Source organism: Simochromis diagramma, unplaced genomic scaffold (assembly GCF_900408965.1).
Source record: "Simochromis diagramma unplaced genomic scaffold, fSimDia1.1 OVJJ01000228.1, whole genome shotgun sequence".
Taxonomy (NCBI): domain Eukaryota; kingdom Metazoa; phylum Chordata; class Actinopteri; order Cichliformes; family Cichlidae; genus Simochromis; species Simochromis diagramma.
In genome coordinates, this window is record NW_024386873.1 from 1,020,689 (window position 1) to 1,034,388 (window position 13,700).

Genomic DNA, 13,700 nt, shown 5'->3' on the forward strand with positions numbered 1-13,700 from the left:
CCAACAGGTGTGAGCTCCAGTTCTGTGAAACTGCTGGATTTGATTGGATGTTATTTAACCGTTTCACACAGTGGTCACTACAGTTACAGCTATTCAAAGGCTGTTTGCTTGTATACCTTCACATAAACCACTACATTGGACACTGATGTCACTCCATACCTGCCACCCACTCCAAAGGTGATATTGTCCACTTAAGTGAACATGTAAAAGTCTTTGAAAAGCACGTTTAAACAAAAATAAATGAAAAATGAAGTTTAGAAATCTTTTTCATGCCTAAATAAGAATAAAATACTTTTTACTAATCCAGATTGTCACAATGCATGAAAGTGTTAATTAGCAGGTATCTTAGTCTGTGTGATGCTAAAACAAGTACATCCACATTTATCTAATGGTTTTTAGCCAAAACAGTGCAAAGTGTAGCGCCCCCTGGTGTCAGCCACTGCAACTACATTCTAAAATGAAATGTAAGGAATAACGTAAAACAAGTGAGATTAAATCAGTAAAACACCGATTTACATGATTAAATATACTGCTGGGATTTTGATCATCTGGTCTTAAATCTGCTGTGGAGCAACTTAAGAAAATTTCAGACCAACTATTTTTGTCAGCTTTTTAAAGGTGGATGAACCCGACTCCAATATTTGATCAACGTCTAATAAAACCACAATAACACCCCAGGAAAGGTTTTTAAAAAAAGACCACAGACACAGAGCAGTACGTTTCACTATATTTATATTATATCATTATCATTAAATTCAATGTAGTACCTGAAACTAACCACACAGGCCAGACAGACGCTGCCGTCCGGCTTCAAACACACGGTCCCAGCAAAGAGAGAAAGAGACAGAAAGGCACAAAGAGTTCTGAAACTGAGAAAAGGACACAGAACATGATGATGATGGCGATGATGATCAGACGAGTACATGAGCAAAGGAAAGCAGAGCGAGACTGGGTGGGCTATGACATGAGTAAATGAACTGAGCGACAGATGCAGGCAGAGGTGATGAGACGACACAGAAAGGCACAAGGAGAAAAAGTATTTCATCGACATTTGCTGCTATAATTTTAATGATGCAGGACGAGGCAGAGGAGGAGGGGGGGGACAGACTGAAAAGGGCGAGGGATCCCGCCACCTGCACAACGAGTCCTATATCGTCATCATTCCTTCTTTTTATCCCCAAACGTAAAAAGGCACAAACATCTGAACTGAATCACAAGATGAGTCGGAACAAGTGTAACATGAAGCGTACGAAACAAAGACAAATGTAATACTATCACTCTGACCCTCATCAGTATTATTTCCATCTTATTGGTGCTGAACCATCAGCTCTGAGATCAGATGCTTTTTGAGCGTCGGAGAGAAAAAGCGAGAGAGAAAGAGAGAGAGACATTTACACCGAGTGATGCTGCTGAGTGACTGAGGTAAATGTTTCCTGCCTGATCCAGACCCGACCCGCCTCCTCTCAGGCGGCGCCAAACCAAACTCTTTAAAAGAAGAATAAACTTTACTGCTCAGGACGTACGTCCCAGAGGTGCGACTGATCGCGCAGCATGATGGGGGGGTGCACATGATGTCACTGCACGTCGTTATTTATGAAAGTTAAAACATTCGAGGAGGCCTGAATGGTCACTAGTGAGAAAAATTATTAAAAAAAAAAAACTATAAATATCACTCTAAATTAGGGGTGTCAAACATAAGGCCCGGGGGCCAGGATTGGCCCAGCAGAGAGTCATATCTGGCCCACTGGATGCTTTTGAAGGTGGAGGGTGGTGGAGATTTTAGTTTTACAGCTTTTCCTGCTGATAATGACCGCGGCCAATCACGTCGCACCGAACTACATGAAACTGAAGTGAGAACAGCTGTGCGTCTTTAGTAACTGCTACAGGAACGACGACATCAGCGTCGACACGTGCACGCCAACATCAGTGTAACATGTTAGGGGTTTTTAAACATGGTTACACTTTCTTACACACAGTCTCACTGACCCTGCCCACTTAAAGTCACAGTGGGCTCCACGTGGCCCGCGGTGGACGAGGAGTTTGAGCCCTCTGCTCCAAAGGAATCCTGCTGTGATTCAATAAAAAATTATGAAAGTTACAATGAGTTTCTGTAGCTGTCAGTGCGCTGGCTGCACAGGCCTGGGACACGTTTAATTTAAAACAGTCGTGACGGCCGCTGCAGGGAAACGTTACGATTTTTATTCGTCACCTCATGAATGCATCACAATATAAAGTGCGGTGAGGCGACTGTTGTGATTTGGTGCTATATAAATAAAATGTAATTAAATTTGTAAATGTGCCAATTTATGGCTTTATTAAAATTTTATTAAAATTCTCAAAAACTGCATTTAAATTTGAAAAACAAAAATCTGAGGAGCCGCACCAAACGCCACTGATGACATCTGATGTTTTAATGCTGACGAACTCCGACTCCACTTAAAAATGTCTGTTTAAGACCGAGGAACGTTTTTTTTTTTTTTTTTTTAAAGACGTACGAGTCAAGAAAGTCTGACTTTAAGCCAAATTAAAACGAAGCCATTTTAATGCTCACGAGTCCATCAAGAATGATGCCGACACCACAGGCCAAACTAAACTTACGTGATATTTTAAAGGAAGTGACAAGCAGCTCGCCGAACATTGCCCCCGCCCCCCCCGTGATGAAGGTGATGATTGGTGGACTCAGTCCAACAGCAGCGAGTATCGTTACAGTCTCACACTGGCAATAACGACGTTTAATATAATAAAAAGTTAACGCACCGATTTGTGTCCAAAAGTGAAAATAAAACAGCCCAAAACACGCTCAGACTTCAAGAACTAAGGAAAGAATCTGTCATGAAGGCGTCAGCCTGCGGCGCCACATTCAGTCAATGTTTTTCCTTGGATCCGATCACCACCGACCAACAAACATCCCGGTGCAGACGTCACCATCGTGTTGCTTTAAAGGCGTTTCTAGAATAAATAATAGCAGCAGCTGAACGTACCGTCAGCTCAGTGAGAGCGCCACAGTGAAACGACAACGTGCACCTCGGCGTCCTGACGACGCTAAAAACAAACTATTTGGGACGAAGGTTCGGAAAAACGTGATTCCACCATTTAAACTAAGACCTGTGAAAGTGAAGCAGTGAACGTAAATAGTGGCTTTAGTGTTAACATCATCTGTAGTATTAATACAAGCAGTCACATGTTGTGTGGGCGGAGTTTAAATGTTAGTGTGGGGGTTTATAAACTGCTACCTGGCCGAGCGCGGCTTCAGAAACGACATTTTTAGTCAACATTTCCGTCGCTTTCGGTTTGCTGCGGCGCCGCGATGTTTCGGGTCTGGCTGCCAAAGCAGGAATATCTGTAGCATGTTTGGCCTCTGGCTAGCGTGTGCCGTCCTGACAGGACCGCTGTGAGGTATCGTCGGGTCTGCTGGCGTCACAGGGCTGAGCCTGCTGCGAGGCGTACCGGCAAAATAAAACAAAGCTTATCTGGCTATAAAGAAATGTACCGCTCGTTAGTGTCGTAAAGCTGCGCTCACCCGCCTCTACGTCTCTCTCTCACGTAGTGTTAGTACTTTTACTCCTCCCCCTCCTCCTCGCTAACAAAATTAAAATACTGGTTATGAATGGCTATGATGTACGCCGCCTCATCCAATCCAACTTTCACGCACACTCAAACACACATACGCCTCCTCCTCCATCAGAAGAAGGAGTACTGGTTATCGATGGCTCGGGGCACCCTCGCTCCCTCCCTCTCTTCTCCGTCTGCAGCTTCTAGTTGGCGGAGAGGCGTGTCCCTGTCCCTCTCCTCCCAGTCCTCCACGCCGCCTCCGCTACCGCCTCCACTTCCTCCGCTTCCTCCTCCTGTGATTGTGACTGTCACTGCCGACACCGCTGCTGCTGCTGCTCCTCCTCCTCCTCCTCCTCCAACCTCCATTTCATTTCCTCTCTCCTGGGGCGGAGTCGGGGGCGGGGGGCGGCCCGGCGGCAGGGGAGGAGGCTGAGGAGGGCTACGGGGTCTGCTGGTCAAGTCTGCAAGGACAGAGGAGAGGAGGAGAAAAGGAAGAAAAGGGGGTAAGAGAGGGAGAAGAGTGTAAATAAAGGCAGAAGAGGAGGAGGATGAGGGAGGAAGAGGAGGAAATAAGACCGAAAGTGAAACAGTCGGAGGAGAGGAAGATGAGAGGTGGGAGACAAAGAGAGACGACAGTGAGTGGCTGGTTAGGAGGGAGGAGTCAGTGGTCGTCAAGTCCATGGGAGTCATGGAGGCAGTCCAATTCAAGGTAACACACACACACACACACACACACACACACACAGGTCTGAAACTAAAGTTGAACATAACCAGGAAAACCTTATCTGGCTTCAGCCACGCTGACGTCATTACTCCTGCTAACAGGTCACATGACTGCTCATCCACTCAGTCAGGCCGGGGTTTAGAAATGCTGTTCGCTCTGAAACTCACCTGTTTTCTTCTAAACTCAGATTTTTTTCCCACAAAATATTCAAAGTTTTCTTTTAAATTTTGGGCAGTTATCCTAAAAATCCCCCCCTCCCCTCCCCCAGTACAGCTGCCATTTATTCAGGCCACCGAACTCTCCTGATTGGCTGTGGAGTGTCACATGACCAGAGCCAAACTAAAACCCAAGCACATCACTTGTTCATTCACTTCCTCGCTCTCTCAGCCGAGTCCGGTCTCACTTACACACAGTCAGAGATGGGGGTTGATGGAGAGTCAGGATGGCGCGTGGTGATGACATCACAGGCTGTAGGCCGACTGCCCGCCCTGTCCCGGCCTGCAAGGGGCGAGCCAACGGATACAAGACAACAACAGAGAGGTCAGAACAGCGATGGGTGCAGTAACACAGGACAGATGGAGCAGGGGTGGAGGTGGGCGGAGTTTCTCCTCACAGGTGTGACGGCACTCCCGTTCAATCAAACCACCCAAACAATGTTTTCAGGCTCCGATTCTGGATCGGTCGCCGTTTCCCCGTCACACTCGTGCTGTCGTTAAAGCATTTTTAGCTGAGAATAAAACGCCAGGATCTTATTTTCAGCAGGTGAGACTTCATGCTGCCAGGCCGAGGTCACAGCCGAGGTCACAGCCGAGGTCACAGCCATCAGGACGTTTTAAATTTAGCAATTAAACAGCAACTTTTAAAATATGTAATCTGGAGACTTTACTGGCAGGACATAAACATCGGTATAATAAACATGCCAGCAGACATGAAGATAAATGACGATTACACATGAACAGAACAGGAAGTAGTCTGCAGGAAGGAGGGAACACATGACGTGTTGGTGGCATTACTAACGTGACGCGGGCAGATCATGCGGGGTTTGTGTAAAATCCCCAGACGAACACGTTAAACAGGTTTGCTTCCAGCTGGGTTACACCTTACAGGTGACCGCCGGGCTCTGCAGGCGTCTGCACACCTGACTGAGCAGTTTCAACTCAATGCAACTTAACACGGTTGCTACGTGACGGCAAGGCTGACCACAGGAGACACAGCGCCTACTTTCCCAGCAGCTGCACATCTGCAAGTTGCTTTGCAACCCCTGCCTCCTCAGAGCTCTTTTAAATTCACTTTTCATCCAGTTTCATTTTAAATGGAAATTCCAAGAACAGGAACTCTGAATCCCAACGAATAAGGATTTAATTTCTGAAAATGGTGAGACCGTATCAGTGATGTCATAACAGTTGTTACATGATCAGAGATTCAAACTCATTTGTCATTAATTAGTCGCCGGGAACACCTGGTGTTCTCACTCGTACCTGGCTGCCGAATGGCGGTAGCTCCCACGAAGCTGATGAGCGTGACGTCGGAGGCGCCGCCGGACTCCAGGGGGATCGGGTGCACGCGGAAGTGCTCGAGCATGTCGAAGATGGACTGGAACCACAGGTGCTGCACTCGACACTGACCGTCCTCATTCAGCGAGAGGCGGAGGTGCTGCGGGGAAGAAGGCATCATCACGTCACCCAAACGTGAACCAGTTCATCAAACAGGACAGATACGAGATCCTCTGTGATCCAGACTAATATCTGCCGGGATGCTCTCATCTCACCTTGGCTTTTCCCTGGAAGTTGAAGGTGAGGACGTATTCTCCGCGCCGCGTCTCGCTTTGACGGACCAGAAAGACGCCGTGGCTCGCCGGGCCTCCAGCCAGCACTAGCTGAGCGGCTTTGAGGCGGGACAGCGTGCCGTGGAACCACTGACACTCGCTGAGCGGGTGCTCCACCGCCTCAACCGGCGTCACGTCAGAGAAGAGGAAAGACCCTGAGTGGAGGAAGGGTTTGTGTAAACCTTTAAAGCTAGTAAGGTCATCGCGCTGTGACATCACAGCATCGACATACCGCCATCACATCTCTACACAGAGACAAGAATCTACTCCACATTTAGCAAAGCTGATTCAACCGTTTGTGCAGATATTCTGATGCATGTCTGACATCATTACATGTTGTACACGTGACCACATTACACACCTACAGCACGCCACCTGAAACAGCAGAGGCTAAAGCTGGATGTGGATCATACATGTGCAGATGCATCAGGATCTTCAGGCGTCACAGAAATATTTTTGAAAAAATAAAATAAAACAAATCTCTGGGTCAGGCTCACCTGTGGCGTCTGGTGTCTCAGCAAACGGTGTGCCGAGACTAGCCCCGCCTCCTCCGTGAATCCGGCCATCTGGTTCATCGAGAGGCGCTCGAGGTGGCAGCTCGGGCGGGAGAGGATCCATCAGAGGAGAGGAGCCTCCGATCCCACCATAACACACTGATGTGAAGAAACGAGCGGAGATGGTCAAACGCTTTTATGCAATGTGTGTGTTAGACGTACATGAACAGAAGCTCCGCCCACATCGGGGCGGGGTCTAGGTTCAGTAAACTCACCTTGTGAAAGGCGGTCACCGATCTCAGGCGTCCCGCTGATGTCCAACGGCCCCCCGCACACACCCTCGGCATCTTCCTGTTCACTGTGGGAGGGAGAACGTGCTTATAGCCACACCCACACAAACGTATGGAGCTGGTCAGGCAGCATACCACTGCTGCTTTGTGTCTGCTCACCTGAGACAGATGCCGTTCCTGATGTCACTGAGCCACGCCCTCATCTGAACGGCGTCTCGCGTCTCGATCACGTACTGCGTCGTCCCGTCCAGCTGAGAGCAGAAAGAGAACGCGCTTCATGTTTCAGTGAAACCTTCATGTATGAAAATGCCACCGCTTAAACATTTTCTGTGAGAACAGGAAGTGCTTCGATTGCTAATATCAGTTTAGGCCCCTCCCCCTCATTCCCAACAGATTAGTTGCACAGTGGAAAACCCCCACTGTGCACCGATGGTGCTTTGAGTCCATCGATGCTCAGCTTCACCACATTCATGTTCCACAAAAATAAAAACCCTGCACAGGCTCCAGATTCTTCTGACCTGCTTTCGCTCGCACGTGTCTGGATTGTCACATTCTTCCTGCTGGTTTAGTTCCTGCGGCTAAACCAACGAAGCGGCCCGTGTTCGTGTGGTATGCCTTCAGCCGCCTTTAGCTTTCACAGACTACATTCTGCACATTGCATACACGCATCTAATTGCACTGAGCGGCCGGCACGTGATTGTTTGTGTAGACATAAGAATCAAAGCTGATGGTTGATGGTGTGATTACCTGCAGCAGGAAGGTGTTCTCCTTGTCGGGGACCTCGAGCGCCGTGGTGCTCCTCACATCCACGATGGAGCAGCAGGGGACAGTCAGCCGAGGCTTCGATGACTGAGACAAAAGGTTTGCCGTTTAGTTATACAGCCACACAATTCAGCAGCAGGTCAAAGGTCGTGTGTTCAGGCAGCTGGAGAAGTGTGGGTGATGGTGACACTGGCAGTCCTACCACTCCTGACCAGTAACAACCAGGACAGGCTGAGCTACAAGTTATTCTGCTGACAGCTCCAACACAACCACCTTTATATGCCTGACTAATGAACCAATCGACTGACGGCTCAACACATTTAGCTGTTGTTGGGTTGATGGCAGGAAGTGAAGCTTTGTCACCTTTGTGGACCTTTTAAAGGCTCCTGTGACCCTCAAAGCTTCAGAAGACCCCAAATAAAAACAGTATTTAGACACTGACACCACTTTTCATACTGATGTTTGAGCTTGTGTGATTTTTAGGCCACTTTTCTGCAACATCGTTTTTAATGATTCTGCTGCAGAAGTTCATTGAGTCAGAAAATAAAAATTCGAGTCGTTTCTCTTTGACCTGTTTTGAGCACCAACACAAGTTAAAAGGTTTACTCAGAACTCACTTTGGGTGGGATGAAGAATTCCAGGTAGTACTCCTCTCCACGCTCGCCACCTTCTCTGTCCCGCTCTCGGAGGACCAGCCGACATTTGTGCCAGCGTCCTCCCCTCCAGGGCACGTTCCCCCCGCTGGCGAGAGACTGCACCGGTGGCGGCTGTGCTCCAGGAGACTGCGCTGAGGCAGGATTGTTGTCCGTACTGTGATGCAGCAGACCGAAGGAGAAGCCGGAGAAGCCGTGGCTGCCGCTCCATTCGTCACTGGATGAGCTGACGCTCACCCCGCCCTCCCGTACCAGCCGGCCCACCTTCCTCGGAGGACCCATGGCGGCGGCGCTGCTCGGAGGCAGCGTTGCAGAGTGCGAGCTGGAGGCGGTCGAGGTGAGGATGGGAGGAGGGGATCGTGACAATCTGAGCTTCTCCAGACGATGGCTCCACTTCTCCTTCTCGCCTCCTTCGCCGTTGCTCCGCCGCCGATCCCGAGCGGCTTCTGACAACGACAGGGAGGTGGCGCTGCTCGACGACGAAGGGGGCAGTGAGGAGGAGGAGGAATGAGGAAGCGAGAGGGGCATGGACAGAGAAACGGGCATGGAGGAGGTGGGTGTAGGAGGCTGAGTGCCAGAGGTCCTCTTAGAGGTGTCCTGCACGCCCATGGTGTAGCTGTAGCTGGAGGGCAGCTGCGCCTGCGTGGCGTCGCTGGAGGAGCTGCGCCAGTGCAGGATGCCTCGCACGCTGCCCCGCACGCTGCGCCCCACGTTCCGCAGCGAGAAACGCTTCTTCAGCTTGTTTTTGGAGGAGCCAGGCGTGCCGCTCGCCTTGGAGCCGGGCGGAGGAGTGACTGAGGAGGGTGGATTCTGAGGAGTGTGGGAGGAGTCTGCGTTGTCCACCTCTGACGAGTCCGCTTCCCGTTCTTCTAGCTCTTCGCCGACGGACGCCGCCCCGAGCCAGCTGTCCTCCTCTTCCTCCACAGGCGCGTCGCCGTTCCCTGGAGCCACCACGCTCCGACTCTCCTCACGCCTCCCGTTGTTCCCTCCTACTGAAGAGCAGCACGATGACGAAGATGATGGAGGCATGACCTGGCTGTGGGCATAAGAATCCTGAAACCTGTCCCCGCCACGGTTCTCCAACACAAGACGTGCCGGCGCTGGCTTCGTGCCCCGCGTCGTGTTAGTCGGAGGGCACAGGGGGACCGCCCCTCCAGTCGTGGACAGCGGCGAGACCGCCTCCTCTTCCAGAGACGTAGCGTCTGACTGGGGAGCCCAGCTCACCATTTCGTCCCGTGCAGAGGAACAGCTCGGCGGGAGAGCCCCCTCCAGCTCGCTCTGGAAATGGCGAACGAAGCGGTCGGTGAAGCGGCGGCAGAAGGCAGCGGCAGAGTCTGCGGAGTAGTGCGGGTTCTCCAAGAGAAACGCCCGGAAGTGACGTGCAAAGTCGCCGGCTGCGACGCGGGCGTGGAGCTCACAGAATTCGGTCCAGCTCAAGCAAGGTGAGGGCGATGGCGTGGGCGTGTCCGACAGCGAGGACGGATGGGCCTGGGATGGCGGGCTCATCAGCGGAGGGAGAGGGGGAGGGCGCGAGGACAAGGGCAGCAGGGAAGGAGAGGGCGGGGAAGGAGAGGGGGAGGGAGATGGAGGTAAAGGGGAGGAGTTTGCCGCCCGTGGGCTGGGTGGGGTTAAAAGGGAGCCGTTCATCCTCCTGAAAGGCGTGAGGCGCCGAGGGGCTCAATGATCAGTCAGATTACTTCAGTGTGGGGGGGGCACCTGCACCACATCAGTCTACCAATTTACAAACGAGGGTGAAGCTCCGCCCCATCGAGGGAGAAGAAAAAAAACAAAAAAAAACAAAACCACGATAACGACGGCGTTTAGAGGCGGTCAAACTTCTGCTACATTATTTATGAGACTAAAGACTTCAGCCAGAAAAAAAAACCAAAGCAAAGAAGCTCCCACACAGGAAACGTGCCGTCTGAGGAGGTTAGACGATTCACGAGGTCCGCCTCTTCTTCAATGTCTGTCTGTATGACAGAGGAGCGCCGCCACATCCTAGAGAAGGAAAAAACAACGTTAGTGACACGAGCAGAAACTGCGTCTGTAACTGTTGAAGCATGACGAACATGCCAGAGATCAACGACGGCCTTTAATGTCCGGAAATCTTTTTGTGATTCAAGTATTTTTATAGGAAACAGACCCACACATGAAGCGCCGATCAGGTGAACAATGGCGCCGTTGGGATCAGAACACGTAGAAACGACACGACAATCGTTTGAGGCTTCGGTGAATCACGAGCTCAGCTTTCACTTTTTGTAATACCTGCTCTGATTTTCCCAACATCCACACCGGAATAAAAATATAAAACTGATGATTTTGAAAGAGCGATTTCTTTCTCAGTTATTTTTTTTAAATAACTGTCACAGATGCAAATTTAACATTAGGGTGACGTTGAGACAGGAAGTGGTTCAGTCATGCTTCGTTTTTGCTCACAAATGTCGCAGGATTCAGCTGCCAGATTTACCACAGCGTCATGCCCATCAGTGCTATTCTGCACTCTCATTGGTAATCAAGTGGAAGCTGAGGCAGGGTCAACTCAGGACCCTGCCCATTTCGCCAGCGGTTATTTCACTCATCGTGGCTTCATGTTGGACTGGACGCCTCTCGAGATCATGTCTACCTTCTAACAGCGAGTTTAATTTTTCTTCTTCAGACTCGTCATTTAAAACTTTGCGTTGTCGTTGAATCCGTGTTGTGGCTCCTTCATATTGCTCAAAGAATTTTAGGGGTTCCGAGTTTGGTTCTTATTTTCGATTCTTAAATATGATTCAGTTTTGTTACATTTTTTATTTAACTTCCATTTGAAGTGATTTTATTATGGCTGCGTTTAATGTTTTGGCTGCTGTAACAGGAAGTCTTTTGGATAACAGCTGTCTCATCTCATCGTAAGCACGTGTCATACTTTGAACTAAAAATCTTCAGTTTCTGAAGTTTGAGGGCATTTAAGCATTCAGTATCAACAGGTACAGGTATAACGTTTTAAGCCACTCATTTCTTGAAATTTTGCTTACTGGGAGCCTCCAGATTTCTGAAGGTCTTTTAAAGTTTTTATTTGGACATTGGCTGCTTTTTCACTCATTTCCAGTCCAGTTCTTGTACCTGAGATTTTGTTAAGACTCTGAACTTTGACCTATGAATCACTCAAAGATAAAAAGGCTCCTGACTCAAGGGATGAACCAGTGCTGTGTCCACACATAATAGGAAAAAAGTTTGATCTTTAGGCTCTTTGTCACCAGCTGCCTGTCACAAAAATACATTTGTTCTTATTTCATTGGCTGAATCTAAAGTACAGAAGATATCACGATTTGAAAGACAAGATGATGTTTTTGCATCTGGACCTTCAGCTGACCGTCTAACGTTCACTGCAGCCTCATCAGAGGGCTGGCTGTCCAGAATCAGTTCTTAAGGGAAAGCGGAGAGTTAAGGCTGAGCTATGCCACATTACATATAAAACACAGTGGAGGCTCTCATTTGCATTTTAGTCAGTGGTGTTTGAGATCTTTGAAAAGCACCATCAGAGTTTGATCAACTGTGCAAAACCATCGGGAAAAAATCATTTTCAGCCTGACAAAGATGCCAAACACGGCCTGAAGAGAGCAATAGTAGAGTATTATCAGTCATGGACCAACATTACTGAAGCAGTCTGGGATCATCCTGACAGAACAGAACAAAGAGGCAGAAACATCCAAAAGAGCTTTGACTATCCTTCAAGAAGCCTGAAGAACGATTCCTGAAGATCCTCACAGAAACTTCTGGCTATGCTGAAGAATAAAGGCGCTCACACCAAACACTTACTTTCAATCTCACTAGAATTACACTCCCATTTTTGGCTTATTAACTACATTTCCATGTATGCTTGGCACATGTTTTAATGCACCATACATTCATTTCCTATTTTCCTACAGTATATAAAGACATAAGATGATGTAAGACTTGCACACTGTATATTAAAGATTGTTTGCTCACAGGGTTCTCGAAAACTGATTTATTGATCATTTTATTCCTAAAAACATAATTAAAACGGATTTTTTAGTATCATTTTATTTTGACCGCTGTTACCTTTCACCTTAATGACAAAAAGACACGAACACTTCCCCCAGCACCTGATTATTGATTACAGATTATTGATAACAGAGCGTCTCACAGCAGCGTTAGGTGGCTCGTTAGCACGCTAACATGAACTAGCAGTGTGCTCATTCAGCTTCTTTAAAGACGTGCAACGTTAGCTGGCTAACGTTAGCCCCACAGACTCGACGTGCCCACGCACCTGCCCCTCAGTCGCGCCTGTGTTCAGTCAGCTGTTGCTGGTTTAAGTGGTCAGAGAGAGGATGACCACACACTGAATCATCCCACAGCAGTTGTAGCCAAACATTCCGCGAGCTAAGCTAACCGTTAGCCAGCTAGCTAGCTATTAATAAACCTAGCTATCAGTGTTTCCTGAGCACAGCGCGCGGCGTCTCGTGTACCTGCAGATCACAGTCCCGTGTCTCCATCCGTGTCTTTGGCTGAAGCTGGCACCATGCGTTTCATCTCTCCTCCTGCCTACATAACCGGACAAACTGCTTGTTGTTGTTATTATTGTTGCTGCTGCTGCTCGTGCTGCTAAATATGAATATTGCTATGCCTTGCCTGGACCCGTTCTTCTCGCAGTGGCCTCAATCTCGCGATCGTTGGCAGGTCGAGGAGTGCAGCCTTTATATGACAGCAAAACAGCTGGACTCAATAATGATGATTATTTTCAACAACAACAACAACAATAACAATAAACGTTATTGTAGTATATTAATACGTTAATCGTTCTAAATCGGAATTAGAAAAAATTAAAAAGCGATATTAAAACATTAGAAAATACACGAAATACAAACTAAATATTTTAAGACATCGATAAAACGTTATGGAAAAAAGCCAGTCTATTGAATTTATTTTGTGTATTTCTTTTAATAAAAAACTGCTCTGCTAGTAAGAGGAAGATTTGCCATTTACTGTTACTGTAGAAGTGATATTACTATAAGAGTAATATCTATAACTATAATTTTCCCATATTTCTGAAAGACCTGAATCAATTACACTGTACTGACATATTGCATCTGAGATTATCCCACAATATGCTTTTGATTTTCTGAATATTTCCAAATTTAACATGAGAAAAACCTTTAACTCACCATACAGCCACTAGATTTTCATCAAACAGCTGATTAAAAAAAACGTATAAATAAACGTAAAAAGAAAAAATAAATCAACGTCTTGATGCATGCTCAATCATTCAGGTAAGGAAATCCCAAAAGGTTGATTCTGTTTATCTGCACGTAGCGTCACTGAAAACACGACGTGCAGATAGACAGAATCAAGCTTTTGGGAAATAAATATACATTTACAGGATGTTAAAGGAAATAAAAT

The 13,700-nt window shown here is 48.0% G+C and overlaps 1 protein-coding gene across 1 annotated transcript; it reads right to left on the reverse strand.

Moving 5' to 3' along the window:
- Nucleotides 1-715: 715 nt before the first annotated feature.
- Nucleotides 716-12,983, reverse strand: sh2b1 (SH2B adaptor protein 1). The gene is made up of 10 exons (XM_040031830.1): nucleotides 12,770-12,983; nucleotides 8,265-10,298; nucleotides 7,633-7,734; nucleotides 7,045-7,136; nucleotides 6,871-6,953; nucleotides 6,599-6,754; nucleotides 6,045-6,256; nucleotides 5,755-5,929; nucleotides 4,684-4,774; nucleotides 716-4,013 (listed from the first exon to the last, which is right to left on the reverse strand). The coding sequence occupies exons 2-10, from the start codon at nucleotides 9,945-9,947 to the stop codon at nucleotides 3,992-3,994; spliced, it is 2,616 nt and encodes an 871-aa protein (XP_039887764.1). The 5' UTR covers nucleotides 9,948-10,298; nucleotides 12,770-12,983; the 3' UTR covers nucleotides 716-3,991.
- Nucleotides 12,984-13,700: the final 717 nt, after the last annotated feature.